At 38.5% G+C, this 13770-nt stretch overlaps 1 protein-coding gene across 1 annotated transcript in view; it reads left to right on the top strand.

The window, feature by feature from the left end:
- Positions 1 to 13770, top strand: part of SLC7A11 (solute carrier family 7 member 11) — a 221106-nt gene that overhangs the window by 58617 nt on the left and 148719 nt on the right. Inside the window, exons 7-11 of the mRNA XM_069493252.1 lie at positions 1284 to 1407; positions 3256 to 3359; positions 4271 to 4367; positions 5868 to 6017; positions 7369 to 7607. Of these exons, the coding sequence (XP_069349353.1) occupies positions 1284 to 1407; positions 3256 to 3359; positions 4271 to 4367; positions 5868 to 6017; positions 7369 to 7607 (714 nt within the window). The remainder of the gene's footprint in view (positions 1 to 1283; positions 1408 to 3255; positions 3360 to 4270; positions 4368 to 5867; positions 6018 to 7368; positions 7608 to 13770) is intronic.

Here is a 13770-nt window from a genome sequence, read left to right as displayed (position 1 = left end):
GGGATCAGGGGAAGTGTCAGGCTCCAAGCAGCACAATGAATGGCAGCTGCCGACTGGCTAGGTTTGCCTGTTCTCAACAGGGGATGTTGCTGTTCAGCATAATGAGCTGAGACTTAGTGTGCCAAGCACACCCAGCTCGGGTAGTGAGGCAGACTGTGCCTTTTTTCCCCCCTGCTTCTGGACTGCCTTTTTAATCTTGGAAGAAATTATATTGGGGTCTTCATTAGTGGCACCCAGCAGGGTGAAGACTTCATGAAGGCCGATACTCGCTATGGCTAAAAAGCTATCAGCCTTTGTGCAGGGAGTGGAAGGTTTAAGTTGCCTGAACTGGAAAGAGTCTGAAGAGGCGATTATGTTAAGCAAGTAGTGTGTATCTGTAACATGGAATCAAATTACCAGGGTCAGTTACTACCTGGCTTTCCCAGTGCATTAAATGAAGACATAATATTGCATTTGTGCTGGGCACTTCTTGATGCCACATGCTGTCGGCACTGTCCAGTCATCTGTAGTTCGCAGCATGTCACCTTTAATTTCATGGGATTATCTGCGCTGTTGCTTTATTAGATACTCATGATCTTGAGCTTCCTTTGAACTCACAGCAGGGCAGGGCAAAGTCATTATTGTGAACACTTCTGTGTTTCTTGTGTTATATACAAAATTATTATTGCCATGATTTAGAAAGGTAGATATATCCCACTCTCATGCTTCTAAAAGTCTGCGTTTATTTGCTTGTAAGGGAAGCTACTGAGAGGGAAAACACTGAACATGACAAATGTTTTTGAGGACTAGTGTTAGAAAGGTGTCAAGGCAGTGAATTAGTATTAGAAATGTTTATAGGACAGTTGTTCTCAAACCATGGTCTCCTGGTCAGTATTATCAGAATTACCTAGGAACTTGTGAGAAATGCAAATCCTACTGGGTCAGAAACTCTGGGGTGGGGCTCAGCAGTCTGTGTTATAACAAGCCTTCCAGGCGATTCTGATCATGCTCAAGTTTGAGAAACACCGTTGAAGCGCTTATGGAGTACAAGAATGGCATAGATCCGTATGTTCTGGGGTATAGTGGTAGACAAGACAGATGAAGTATCTGCCCCCGTGGACCTTATCAAATTACAAAGGACTATGTGGTTCTTTGCCCTAATGAAATGTTTACACATACCCAACGGAGCCTATAATATTGTAGATACCATTCCATTCTTCATTTGAATTAGCTTGTTTTGTCCTTTGGTATCAGAGAATGACTAACAAAAGATAAGTAATGCATGATTCCTTTGTGCATTTCAGAAACATCCCCCTTGCAATATGTATATCCATGGCCATCGTCACCATCGGCTATGTGCTGACAAATGTGGCCTACTTTACGACCATTAGCGCTGAGGAGCTGTTGCTTTCAAATGCAGTGGCAGTGGTAAGTCCAGGTTGGGAAAACGCCAATTTGAATTTAGGTTAATGAGTTGATTCAATTTTATAGTCGGTCCCTCCAGCAGAAAGTGTTTTGAAATTCAGTAATCTTTTCTTGACCTGAATGATAATGAGTATTTTAAAAATTTAGAGCACCCCTTAGCATATTCCATGTAACTGATACAGCTGAAATCCTATACGATTTATCTTTATTTTTAATTTCTTGTAGAATATTTCCCCGTATACATGCTTGAAAATCTGTCAAGGCATTGTTGAGTAGAAGGCATTATTCTTCCAACATGTCCTTAAGGATAGATTGACAGTTAGTGAATCTAAATGAATGTGGGATTTTTTGGTATAAAAATCTTAACTCAATTCTGTACTCTTTCATGTTTGTAAACTTTTCAAATGCTAATTTAAAATCCTTTTCCCAAAGTACCACTTAAGAATTTTCATGTGGACCATATAAATTTGTTTTTTCTAGCACATCCTTTTGAATACTAGTCCTGAGATGTTAATATATTTGGGAAACTCTGGGTTATTTAAAGTTAAACAGATGTTGTTACAGTAGTTCTCAGAATATTAAAGATACTAATGTGCATTTTAACTCCCTGAGAAGTGGATACACATAATTTTATAGCAGTTTCCAAAATTTATTTGACACTAGGACCATCTTTGCCTCCAAAGATCATGTTAGAGGATTGTTATTCTGTGACACATACTTTTATTTTGCATAAAAACTTAGTGAGTGGGAGACCATTCGCTCATGACCCCATAACAATGAAAGGTGAAAAATTAACTTCCCATCACTTGAAGTCAGTTCCTTTAAAAATTGTATTACTTCATATCAGCAGCGTTCACAAGGAATAAATTATCTCACTTTGTGTGAACCTATGTACAAGTTCACTGTATTCAAAAGACTTTGCCCACTGTTCTAACTCCTACCAGACACTCAAATATACAACGCTTATTGATGTCGGGTCAGTCGTCTCATCTTTCTAGACAAAGGGCAGTGCTTATTCTTTGGGCATAATGTGGTCCATTAATTACAAAGCACCAGCTGCATCAAGGACAAATAAAGAATCCCACATAATTTTTGGGAAAACTACATCCTTCATGGGAATTTGCAATGTTGCACATATCATGGCATAGAAGAAAATTGCAGAAGTTTTGTTTACCTTTTATATATTTCTGTGGCTTGTTGAACTTATATTTGTGTTCTAGCCTTTTTATAAGGAACCACAAAAGGCATTGGTAGGCTACCTGAGAGGGAGGGAGTGACTCCAAAAACATGGGTTCTGCTGGTGTGATTTTTCTGGAAAAAAGATTTTCAGGGTTGCTTATATATATGGTATAAATTATGAAGTCATCAATTATTTTATTGACTTCCTAACAGTGGGATTGGTATATGAAACAAATATCTGTAATACTTCTCAGTGTACATTTGTATTTCACCATAAGAATGTGGCTTTCCAGGCTAAAGAGAAGGTATTGTGCAGAAGGATTTCTGTCTCCAAAAGCAGAACTTCTGAATTGAGCTTTTTTCCATTTACCAGAGTCAGAGACGATACCCATCATTGTTGATAAAGATTCGGTAAATGGATCATTGCTTTTTGAAAGTAGAGAGAAAGTGCTTGTTTAGACCTTTGCCTATAGTCTTGCAACAAGCAATGCCATGGTACCTGCTTTTGATTATAGTCCACGGAGTGAGTCTGACCCTAACCAAAGAGAAGGATTTTAAAACACACGTATCACCAGGGTAACAGAGAGTCATAGAGCAAGTTTGGCCTAAATTGTTTCATTTTTTTCCACTTTCTAGCAAAGCATTAATTTGCTTCATTCTTTCTTTCACTAGACCTTTTCTGAGCGGCTACTGGGAAATTTCTCATTAGCAGTTCCGATCTTTGTTGCCCTCTCCTGCTTTGGCTCCATGAATGGTGGTGTGTTTGCTGTCTCCAGGTGAGTGAGTTCACATGTTTCCAGAAACACATTTCTGCTTTTGAGATTGGATGTGATAAGGATAACTTTAAAAAGAAAAGAAATAGTGCCTCCAAACCTTTGTTCTTAAAGGGACGTGCAAGATTGCAATGTTGGTTCAAGTATTAACAGCAGGTTTTATTCTGCCCATTAGAGGGCACTGCTTGTCTACTCCTAGCCTACTCTGAAAACGGACATGTGGCATTTTTTAATAGTATGTCTGCAGAGTCTAACAATGGCTTTTCATTTCTGGTGATAAAATCTTTCGTTTCTCTAAAGATATCAAGATAAAAGTAAAGTAAGAGACAACAGATATCACCACCCCGCCATCTGTATCCCCTTTGTTTTATTTGAAGCAATAGTCCCTTTAAAAAAAAATATTTTTGACAATTATATTTATTTAATTCAATTCTCATTTGTAAGGTGAAATGAATGCATTAAATATCTGACGTTGTTATCATTGTTACTTAGCATTAATATATGATGAGATTAAAACCCAATCCGATAAATATGAATGCTGTATGTGTGTGTGTACATGTGTCTGTGCATGTGTGTGTGTTTATTGATCTGAATTGGCAACACACATATGATACTAGGAAGATAGAACTAAATTCACTGTCAGCTATTAATATGTAGAGAGAGTTATGCTGAATCAGGTATTACTATTGTTTCTCCTCAAAGACTAATATAATGTTGGCAGATTTTGTAAAATTCAAATTTAGATTGCCTATGATATTCTCTACCTTACCTGAAAAGTGAAACCTAAGTAATCATCTAGGAAATGCCAAACCATTTGGTATGAAAAAGATGCAAGTTTTCTCTGGGATTTCTGGATTTTTCCCTTTGAAATGATCAATTATATAGTCAACTCCACCCACATTTTTCTCCCTCAGGTTATTCTATGTTGCATCTCGAGAAGGTCACCTTCCAGAAATCCTCTCCATGATTCATGTCCGCAAGCACACTCCTCTTCCAGCTGTTATTGTTTTGGTAATGCATATTAACAAGTATATCTAGATACAACCTTGAATAACAGGTTAGCAAAGAGGAAGTCAAGTCAGACTTTAGGTAGTGCTTTACTTTCTCATTCATTACTAATGTATGCCATGGTGGAGTTTGGGAAGCAGGATATTTTCCATCCCTTCCCTTTATTCAGTGTTTCTGATGTGTATTTGATGCTTTGGGGCAATAGCCACATCACTTCTCTTTCACCTTTGCAGAAATTTGCAAGGTGTAACGAAAATGATTAGCTTGGCTTCTCTCCCTAACATAGAGCCTCACAGGAAAGGATGCTGAGTAATAGGTCCCTACTATTAGTACTTACCTAAAGTAAAGCTAAAAGCTCCAGTCCAGAAAATACCAGCTGTCTCATCATGGGCACCTCATAATGAAATGCACACAAAATTATTCAAAGAATTGGTGAAATCCTGGACAGTGCAATGATTCTATGATTAAAAGTGAGACATTTGAGAGCAACCCTACAGGATAAAAAATAAACACACCAGAACTTAAACTTGAGTTGTAGAATTCTTTATGCAGAGAAAAGTGTTTGTGAAATGTGGGCTACAAAAGACTGTATAAGGTGCAAAAATCCTCAAATACCCACTGGTAATGTTATATTCATTTTGCCCTACGATTTTGTAACATTTCTCTCAAGTGGAATCTGTTGTCAGGAGCACCATAGAACGCATCGAACATTTTTTTTTTCATGCATTTAATTTGTTTCAGAACGTTTCCTTGAAATTTCTTTTTAAAGTACACGTACTCTCGGTGCGGAATCTGGAAGTTAATGTCACTGGTGGGAACGGAATGTATTATTCCATGAAGAGGGCTTTCGTTTTAAGCCTCTGCTATCAGTCATGCTGTCCTTGGCATGTGCAGCTGCAGAGACTTGCTAAGCTGATCTCTGTGCTCATCTCCTCCGTGGTCTTGAGGGTCACACATGTGGAGAGCAAATGTGAAAGAAAAAAGGTCAATGTTTTGCAATCAAGAACCCCCAGAATCACCCCCAAAGTGGCTGTGGTTCATGTGTATGTATAGCCAAGAGCTCATCGAAGAGCATTCCCAGAGCTTTATGTGAATTTTCCAGTTGGGTGCATTTTTAATGTTTATTATTGGCTATTTATTAGTCATCTCGGTCTTTGGGTCTTCACATTTTGAATCATTCAGTATCCTTTCTTTTGCTCTTTGAAAACACATTCTCTTCTCTCAAGTGTAGAAGGAACTAAAACCAAAATAAAACATTCCTATAAACTTCCACTTGAATAAAGGGTAATGATGATAGTACTCTGACATGTTGCTGGTGTGTAAATGCATTGTAAGAGCAGAACATAGAAAAGAATTAGTCGAATTGTGGTTTTAATCATGCTGCTAGTTTATCAGTATAAATAATCATTTGAAAAAGATAGAGTAGTGACCTCATTGTTTGTTATCACCTGTGTTCTCATTTAATTCACCAAGCTTGTTTTTTTCCCTTTCCCTCCCACCCAGCACCCTTTGACAATGATAATGCTCTTCTCCGGAGACCTCGACAGTCTTTTGAATTTCCTCAGTTTTGCCAGGTGGCTTTTTATTGGGCTGGCAGTTGCTGGCCTGATTTATCTTCGATACAAACGCCCAGATATGCATCGTCCTTTCAAGGTAACCTCAGTAATCTTGATGGGTTGACATAAATCTCTCTCCCAATACCTACTCCTCCCTTTGTCATAACTTGGTGATGGGGAGGCCGGGCAGGGCCGGCATCCTGTGCAGTAAAATGTTTAACTCTTGCAGGCAGTGCCTTCCTACTGGATTTATTTTAACTTGGGAAAAATAGTCAAAATTTTTATGTAATATACTGAACTTTGTATGTCATGTTTTTGAAAAAAGGATGGTATCGATGGATGTTTGTTATACTGGTTTTTCATGAATGTGTCCAATGACCTGATATGTTCAAAGTATGGGATACTTGGGTCTTCACGCCCAGTAGTTGTGGACAGCCATGCTGAGAAAGAGCGAGGCAGATACTTCTCTAAAAGGCTGCTGCTTTACAAAATAGGCATTTTAAGTACGTAAATGTCTGGCTCTATGCATTGCTTTTTCTGTACATTATACACTCTAAAAGGAATGGAAATGTAAAATATACAGAAAAAGAGAAGACCTATGAACTTAACACTTAGTAGAATGCCCATGTAGCAAAACTAAGCACTTCCTCTGGGGAGGGCTGAAGACTCTGCCCGTCATCCCCTTCAGCCTTGAATGTTCACGGATTGATTTGACCTCATTATTTATTTGCTTTTAAGAAATAGCACAGACAAGGCTGTCAGTCATGTTGTCAAAATTTGTTTCTAATTATATTCATTGCCTAATGCTGGCAGCATCTTTATTAGCGGTTGAATAGGAGTTGGCCTGTTTTATTCCTGTCAGTTCTTATTGTGAATCTCAACAGCAAATCGATACGCACTGAAAGACTTTAACATGTAACTTATCAGCCGGTGCTCTCGACTCCACGTTAAAGTGGATTCTAATCATAATGATCAAAGAGCCAATCTTTTAAAATCAAAAACATAAATCATAATGGTTTTTAACTAGTAAAATAATTCCAACAGAACATCTCTTATGAAATAGCCCTTTTTCAAATTTCAGCATATTACGGGGGTGGAAATGTTTAGGTTACATATATTGCCTTTGCCCTGCCTGAGTCAGAGCTACAATCACCCATTAGGTATGAATATGCCCACCCCCTCCTCCCTTTTTATGCTTAGATTTTGTTCTATCCAAAGATTTTAAAACAATTCAAATTAAATTGAATTAAATTTAAGGGAGTACATTTAAATGGGGCACTCTTTGTGCCCCATGAAAGAATTTTGCTACTAAGGCAAAGTACATTGGTGCCTGTCACCTGGTCATGTGACTAAAGTATATCACATGACTGATATGCTCATCTTGAAACCACCTTCTGTCTCTTGAACTATGTTTGAAGTGATTTTTTTTTTTCTGTTCCATGTTCCAGGTACCACTGTTCATCCCAGCTTTGTTTTCCTTCACTTGTCTCTTCATGGTTGCCCTGTCTCTTTATTCGGACCCATTTAGTACAGGGATTGGCTTTGTCATCACTCTGACTGGGGTGCCTGCATACTATCTCTTTATCATATGGGACAAGAAGCCCAAGTGGTTTAGAAGAATGTCAGGTAAGATTTTTAAGCATTTTCAGGACCTTGTGAGAGACAATGTTATAGAAAACCTACAGAGGTGCACATACATAACATGCAAATCTTAAAATCAAAAAATATAAGTGGCATAACTGCTAGTTTGAGTACATTATTGCATTTTAATTGGAAATGCTTTTTTTTTTGCAGGAAGGATACTCAAGGTATAGCCATTGAATCCTTTCAGTGTATTTAGTTTGGATGCTCTAATCACTTCTTAAGAGAACTGCTTTTTTAGATTGGATTTTATCAGCAGTTCCATAAATGACCTAATTGCTCTTTTGAATCCCTTCCTAACCTAATTATTTTTCTTCTGGGTTGAATGCAGTTTAGTGATTGTATATCATAACTTGATGCGTGACATGAGATTTGTGGTGGAGTTAGGCAGAGGCCTGCAAGTGTCTTCAATATCATGATTATAGCCCTATGTCAGTAGGAGCAGTGACTCACAGACGGATCATGATAGCAAGAACAATGAAGAGAATAACAGCTCCCATTTATTGTGTGAATTCTATGTGTTTGCACATGTATGCCCTTATTTAGTTCTTGAAACAGGCTTCTGAAGTAGGAAAAAAAGATTATCTTCATTTTATAGATTTTGAATTATAGCATGTGCCAAGTCATACAGATATGAAGTAGAAGAGCTGACACTCAAACTCAGGGAGTTTCAAAGTATTTTAGAAAAATCACCCTGGCGGCAGTGTGGATGGATTAGAGAGGGTTGGGGCTAAAGTCAGAGAATCAAGTTTGGTGGTTATTGCAGCAATCCTGATGACAATTGAAGGGGGTCTGAACACAGGCAGTTTCAGGAGGGTATGAGAGAAAGGGAAAACTACTAAAGAGGAAAACCCAGCAGGATGTGGTGATCAGTTAAGTTGAGGGAGAAGAAAACATAGTAGATCACTAAGTCGGAAGGTGCTTATGAACAGCCAGTGTTGAAAGCCTCTGTCTCTGGGGCTCTTCTGCGCCCTCTCCCCTACATCATCATCTCAGTCAATCCTCACCAAGGTTGATATGCGAGGTGGTGTTAATCCCAGACCCAGATGGGGAATCCAGGGCTCAGGGAGTTGGAGAATTTATTTCTCAGTGTACAGATTTGAAACTATAGAGGTAGGATTTGAACTCACATCTGCTGGACTTCGAAGTATGCTCTTTCTAGATTAGATGCTTTGTATTAGAAAAAGAGAAAGAGAGAGGTCAAATATATAGCTAGAGGTGCAGATGTATTTTTGCTGGTGGGTTTAGAATACACTTTTGTGCATCTTTGTTTTAATTTACTTACTTTACTGTAATTAATTTTTAAAATCCAAGTTAAAAGCTTAAGGGAGATTTCTGGTAAAATTATTAATAAATAATGTCAATGTTACTAAAAAACAACAAAATCTGCATATACATATTGAATCTATTGTATGCTATGCAAACTCATTTAGAAGCCAGTCATTTAAAGCAGAGTTTTACTACTACTCTTTATTAGCTTTTAATTAGCATTTGGCATCTTTAGATCTCATACCACTATTTATACCTGAATTTTGTTTTCTAGCTGGTAATGTTATCTCTCACAGAATTGTTACTATACAAGTTAGGCACTTTAAGACTAACATAGGCACATTGATTGCCTTAACCAAGCATATAATCTGCATTTCTTGTTAGATCACACTAGTTTTATGTAGAATATTTTTATGTAAGTTTTCTCTGTTGTAGATACTTACTATAGAGCCTATTCAGAAGAACAGAAAAGGTATTGTTAAATAATATTTACCATTTAAGACAGATTAGCACTCACCACTATGAGATCTATGTCTATTTCCCATCCTAGCTAGAGATAGTTCAAACCCCTGAGCACCATGGAAAACCAAGAGAATTTAGGAAGAAAGCCGGTAACACTAGAATAGGAGTAGAATGAGAGGGAACATAATGGAAAAGCAAAGTCATTGTCCTATCCCACTTAGTGGGTGTTTTCATCCTCCTGTTTGTAGTCAGCCAACTCAAAGTTTTTTTCTTTTGCTAACATATATGTATTTTGTACCAAGTCTTTGTCAGTTCATACCAACAAGCAATTCTCATGCTTGATCCTTGCTATTATATTTTGCTGTCTCTACTGATGTTTTGAACATCTCCAAGGCCTCCAAATTTAGTGTTAGCCTTTTGTGAAACTAGCAGCAATGGAGCAGTCCCATAACGGTTATTTGGTTCTCAAAAATGCTGTTAAGTCTTACCAGGGAGCATGGCAATTCTGCCTTTAAACTGTGATCACTGTGACTCTTTATCTTTATAGCTGCCTTGAAAGTGAGTAGCAAAAAGCAACAATCTTCCATAATTTTGTTTGATTTTCCTCTTAGGCAGCATTCTTGTAGTAAAATAAAGAAAATTCATAATATTTATTGCTGCAATAGCAAGTTATTTTCTTAGCCTTTGGCCAAAACAAAACACTCACACACAGACACACAGAACAACAGAGTCCTAAACCACCACCCCAACCTTTCTCCCAACTACTGTATGATCTTTTTGTTAGAGAGAAACTCAGTGTGAACTTGGAGATCAAGAGAGCCTTTGCTTGGAGCAGTTTATTCAGTGATATAATATATTATTTTGCTTGGTTCTTTAAATTTTAGGCTATCATTTATTTTTACCCTAACATACATGAGTAGATTAGCCCTGTGAAAGTGATGGTCTATCAAAATACATCTTACCTAGGTTGTTTCCATGAAAAATGAGAGGTGACCGAACAGTGTTCAGAAAATGGTAAAAGGCTGCTTAGGGACAGCCAGGGAATGTTCAGAACACAAGGATCTGAGATTTTCAGAGATTTGACGAATTTTTCTGGCCACAGGATGCCAGTATTGAACCACTTTTTGTTTGATGGTGTTTCTAGGGAGAAAAGAAAACGTGCTCTTTAGGGACTAGGCAGATACCGTGTAAAGCTTTTCTCTGCCATCTGTGACGGAGCGGTTAATTCTCCTGGTTGGTTATTTATATTATTTATTTACTTACAGAAACCCAGGATTCTCACGCAAGGCAAAAGGGGCAAATGCCCCACTGATATATGCAAATATACAAAGGTAGTAAGACCTGGCAAATCCCCAGTCTTGCTACTCCACTGTCTCTCTATTTATCAGCCAAAACCTGTGACAGCTGAGAGTGTATGGGGTGGCTGGAAGTTGGTCCCTTTTGCTTAGGGAGAAATATGGTAAACAGCCTTATTCAAACAAAATCTTTTATTATAAAAAATCACACTGGGCAACACCAGCAGAATGACTGTAATGCATCTTTGTGGACAGCGATTTTGCAACTCCAGAGTCCTAAAAGCTTATGTTGCATACAGTGTATCATGATAACTTATGATAAGTCACCCAAAGCTAGTTAATGCGTTTAACAGCCTTTTCATGAAGACTGTGGTCCAATATTTTCAATTAATTAAACTTGCCTGTATTTCTTAGGGGCCCAAACTATCTTCATTGCAAGGATAAAATGAGATCTTGCTTGTGAAAACGTTTTGAAGCCTTTAAAAATTACTTACTATTATTCTTAATATGACTTCCAGGGAAGACTGGCTTTGTGCTACTTCAAGAACTTATTCAATTTTTGTTGTAGTTCCCATGTTGGTACCAGGTACAGTTAGGTAAATCAGATTTTTCAAGGTCATTTGTTATTTCAACTTATTTCAAGGATAACTACTGAACATGAAAGGTAAAGCTAAATGTACTGCAATTGTGATTTGGTCCTGTAGCTTGCAGTTACTGAAAACACCAAGCACAGATTCATTGGCTCATCTTTATTTAAAGCAGTAACATCATAGGGGTGATGATCCCCAAGCCAAAGCCTTTTCATGAGCGTGGCTGTAGAAATGGCAGTCAAATGCCACATGCTCTGTGGTGTTTCCAGAAAGCTGGAGGCTGCTTTAGGGGCTTACTTGCCTTCACTGAGTACCCCTGTCTGACCTACTGCTGTCAGATAACCCAGAAGGAAAAGTTAGTGTGACTCCAAAAGGTACTCATGGCCAAAATCAGTAACTCTATAGAAACCTTCATTATGATGAAAATTAGTCAAATCTTGATATCCCCAGAGACAGCATAAGAAAGCTACAGGGGACATTGTTGATAGGGCTGATTGAATATGGAGGAGTAGAAGACTGCAGAAAGTGTGTGGAACCAGAAGAGAGATTCTTTGGCCCTTGTTGTGCTTCTGAACGGAGGATCTAAACAGATTTCAGGAAGGAAAGTGACATACTTGGAAAGCAGCAGGATTGAAGTTGCTCCTTATTTATCTGGGATGGAGCCAGGAATATGACATGGGAGGAGGCAAGGTGTCTAATAAAGCACAGTTGTAGGTGGCCCAGAATATAGAGAAACACTTTTGGAAAAGGCTTTGGTATTGGGTGTAGCGGGCAGACATTGTGGAGATTAGTTCAGGAGGCTGAGGCAGGACCTCTTCAGGGAGACAAGGCCAGAGAGGATGTCTTCTTCACACCACTCCTTTTCATTTGGCCATTGCAGATGCCTGAATCTCTTGTTTTTTCAACCTACTGTCAGATAGCACTAGTCCCTTCTTTGCCTAAACATGTCACATCTCCGTTACTATGACTGATACTTAAGTTTTCCCGCAAAAGTCTATTTTTATAGGACAATTTTACAATTTCCCTTTTCTGTAAATATGAGCTTTAATTGCTCTTGAGTGCTCTCTTAGTCTGCACTTACATCTCAATGTAAAGAGGGGGCTATGAAAAATAATGTATTTAAGAAATATTTATGTAGAGCTTATTGTTGGCCAGCACTGCATTGGGCCCTTGACAATATTGTCCGTAAAATTAATGTGCTGAGGACAACATCTTTGGTGAACACACTTATACAGCAAAGGATGAAAGAAATACTTTTGTAATATCATTAACTATTTCTTGGAAAGGGCTACAACAGGGAACAAGTCATAAATGAGGACAAATATTATATGTCCAGATGAGAGAAGATTTGTGTCTGAAACCATCAAGAGGATGGGCTCTAGATTTCTTCAGGTCTAGCAGGAAGTTGAAGAGTTTCTATAGGGATTGATTACAAAGATAAGAGCTGAACAAGAACTAATGTCCTTGGAAAATGGGATCTCAGAGTTCTAGGACTGCCAAGATGAAATGACCTTAGAAATCATCTAACCCAGTGGTTCCTACATTTTTGTGTCTATCAGAATTACAGATTGCTAGGCCTTGCCTTCAGGGTTGAGGTCTAAGGTTGAGCTTGAAAATATTCATTTCTAATATCTCAAGGGATGCTAATGTTGCTGGTCCAGGAACCACACTTTGGGAAATGCTGATTTAGTCCCTCATTCTACTGATGAGGCGAATGAGGCGCTTGGAGATAAGATAATTTCCTCAATAATATGCTACAAGTTAGACTGGAAATAATATTCTGATTCTTCTGAGGAACAGGTTTAACCTCATAGATGCAAAAAGAACAAACCAATTTTAATACGAAGTGTATTATTTATTTATTTATTTATTTTCAGCTCATTATGGGGGTACAAAAGTTCAGGTTATATATATTGCCCATGCCTCCCCATCCCCCTGAGTCTGAGCTTCATGTGTGTCTATTCCCTAGACAGTGCACATCGCACTCCTCATGTAGGTGTGCACCCCTCCCCTCCCCCACCCCATCCCCCCCAGTCAGAACTTCAAGCGTGCCCATTCGCCAGGCAGTGCGCATCGCACTCATCAAGTAGGTATACACCCATCCCTTCCCCCCAGCCCCGACCTCTGTCCGATACCCAATTGGTGTTATTCCCAAATGTGCACTCAGGGAAACCAGTTTGCTGGTGAGTACATGTGGTGCTTATTTTTCCATTCTTGGGATACTTCACTTACTAGAATGGGTTCCAACTCTCTCCAGGAGAACCAAAGAGATGCCATATCACCATTATTTCTAAGAGCTGAGTAATATTCCATGGTATACATATACCACATTTTGCTAATCCGTTCATGAATTGATGGGCATTTGGGTTGTTTCCACAACTTTGCGATTGTGAATTGTGCTGCTATAAGCATTCGGGTGCAGGTGTCTTTTTTATAGAATGACTTTTGTTCTTCTGGGTAGATGCCCAATAATGGGATTGCTGGATCGAATGGTAGGTCCACTTGAATCTGTTTAAGGTTTCTCCACATTGCTTTCCACAGGGGTTGCACTAGTTTACAGTTCCATCAGCAGTGTATGAGTGTACCTGTCTCT

This window comes from Eulemur rufifrons, chromosome 18 (genome assembly GCF_041146395.1).
Source record: "Eulemur rufifrons isolate Redbay chromosome 18, OSU_ERuf_1, whole genome shotgun sequence".
Classification (NCBI taxonomy): domain Eukaryota; kingdom Metazoa; phylum Chordata; class Mammalia; order Primates; family Lemuridae; genus Eulemur; species Eulemur rufifrons.
The sequence above is the reverse complement of the archived record's forward strand: the minus strand, read 5'-3'. Positions and strand labels throughout refer to the sequence as shown.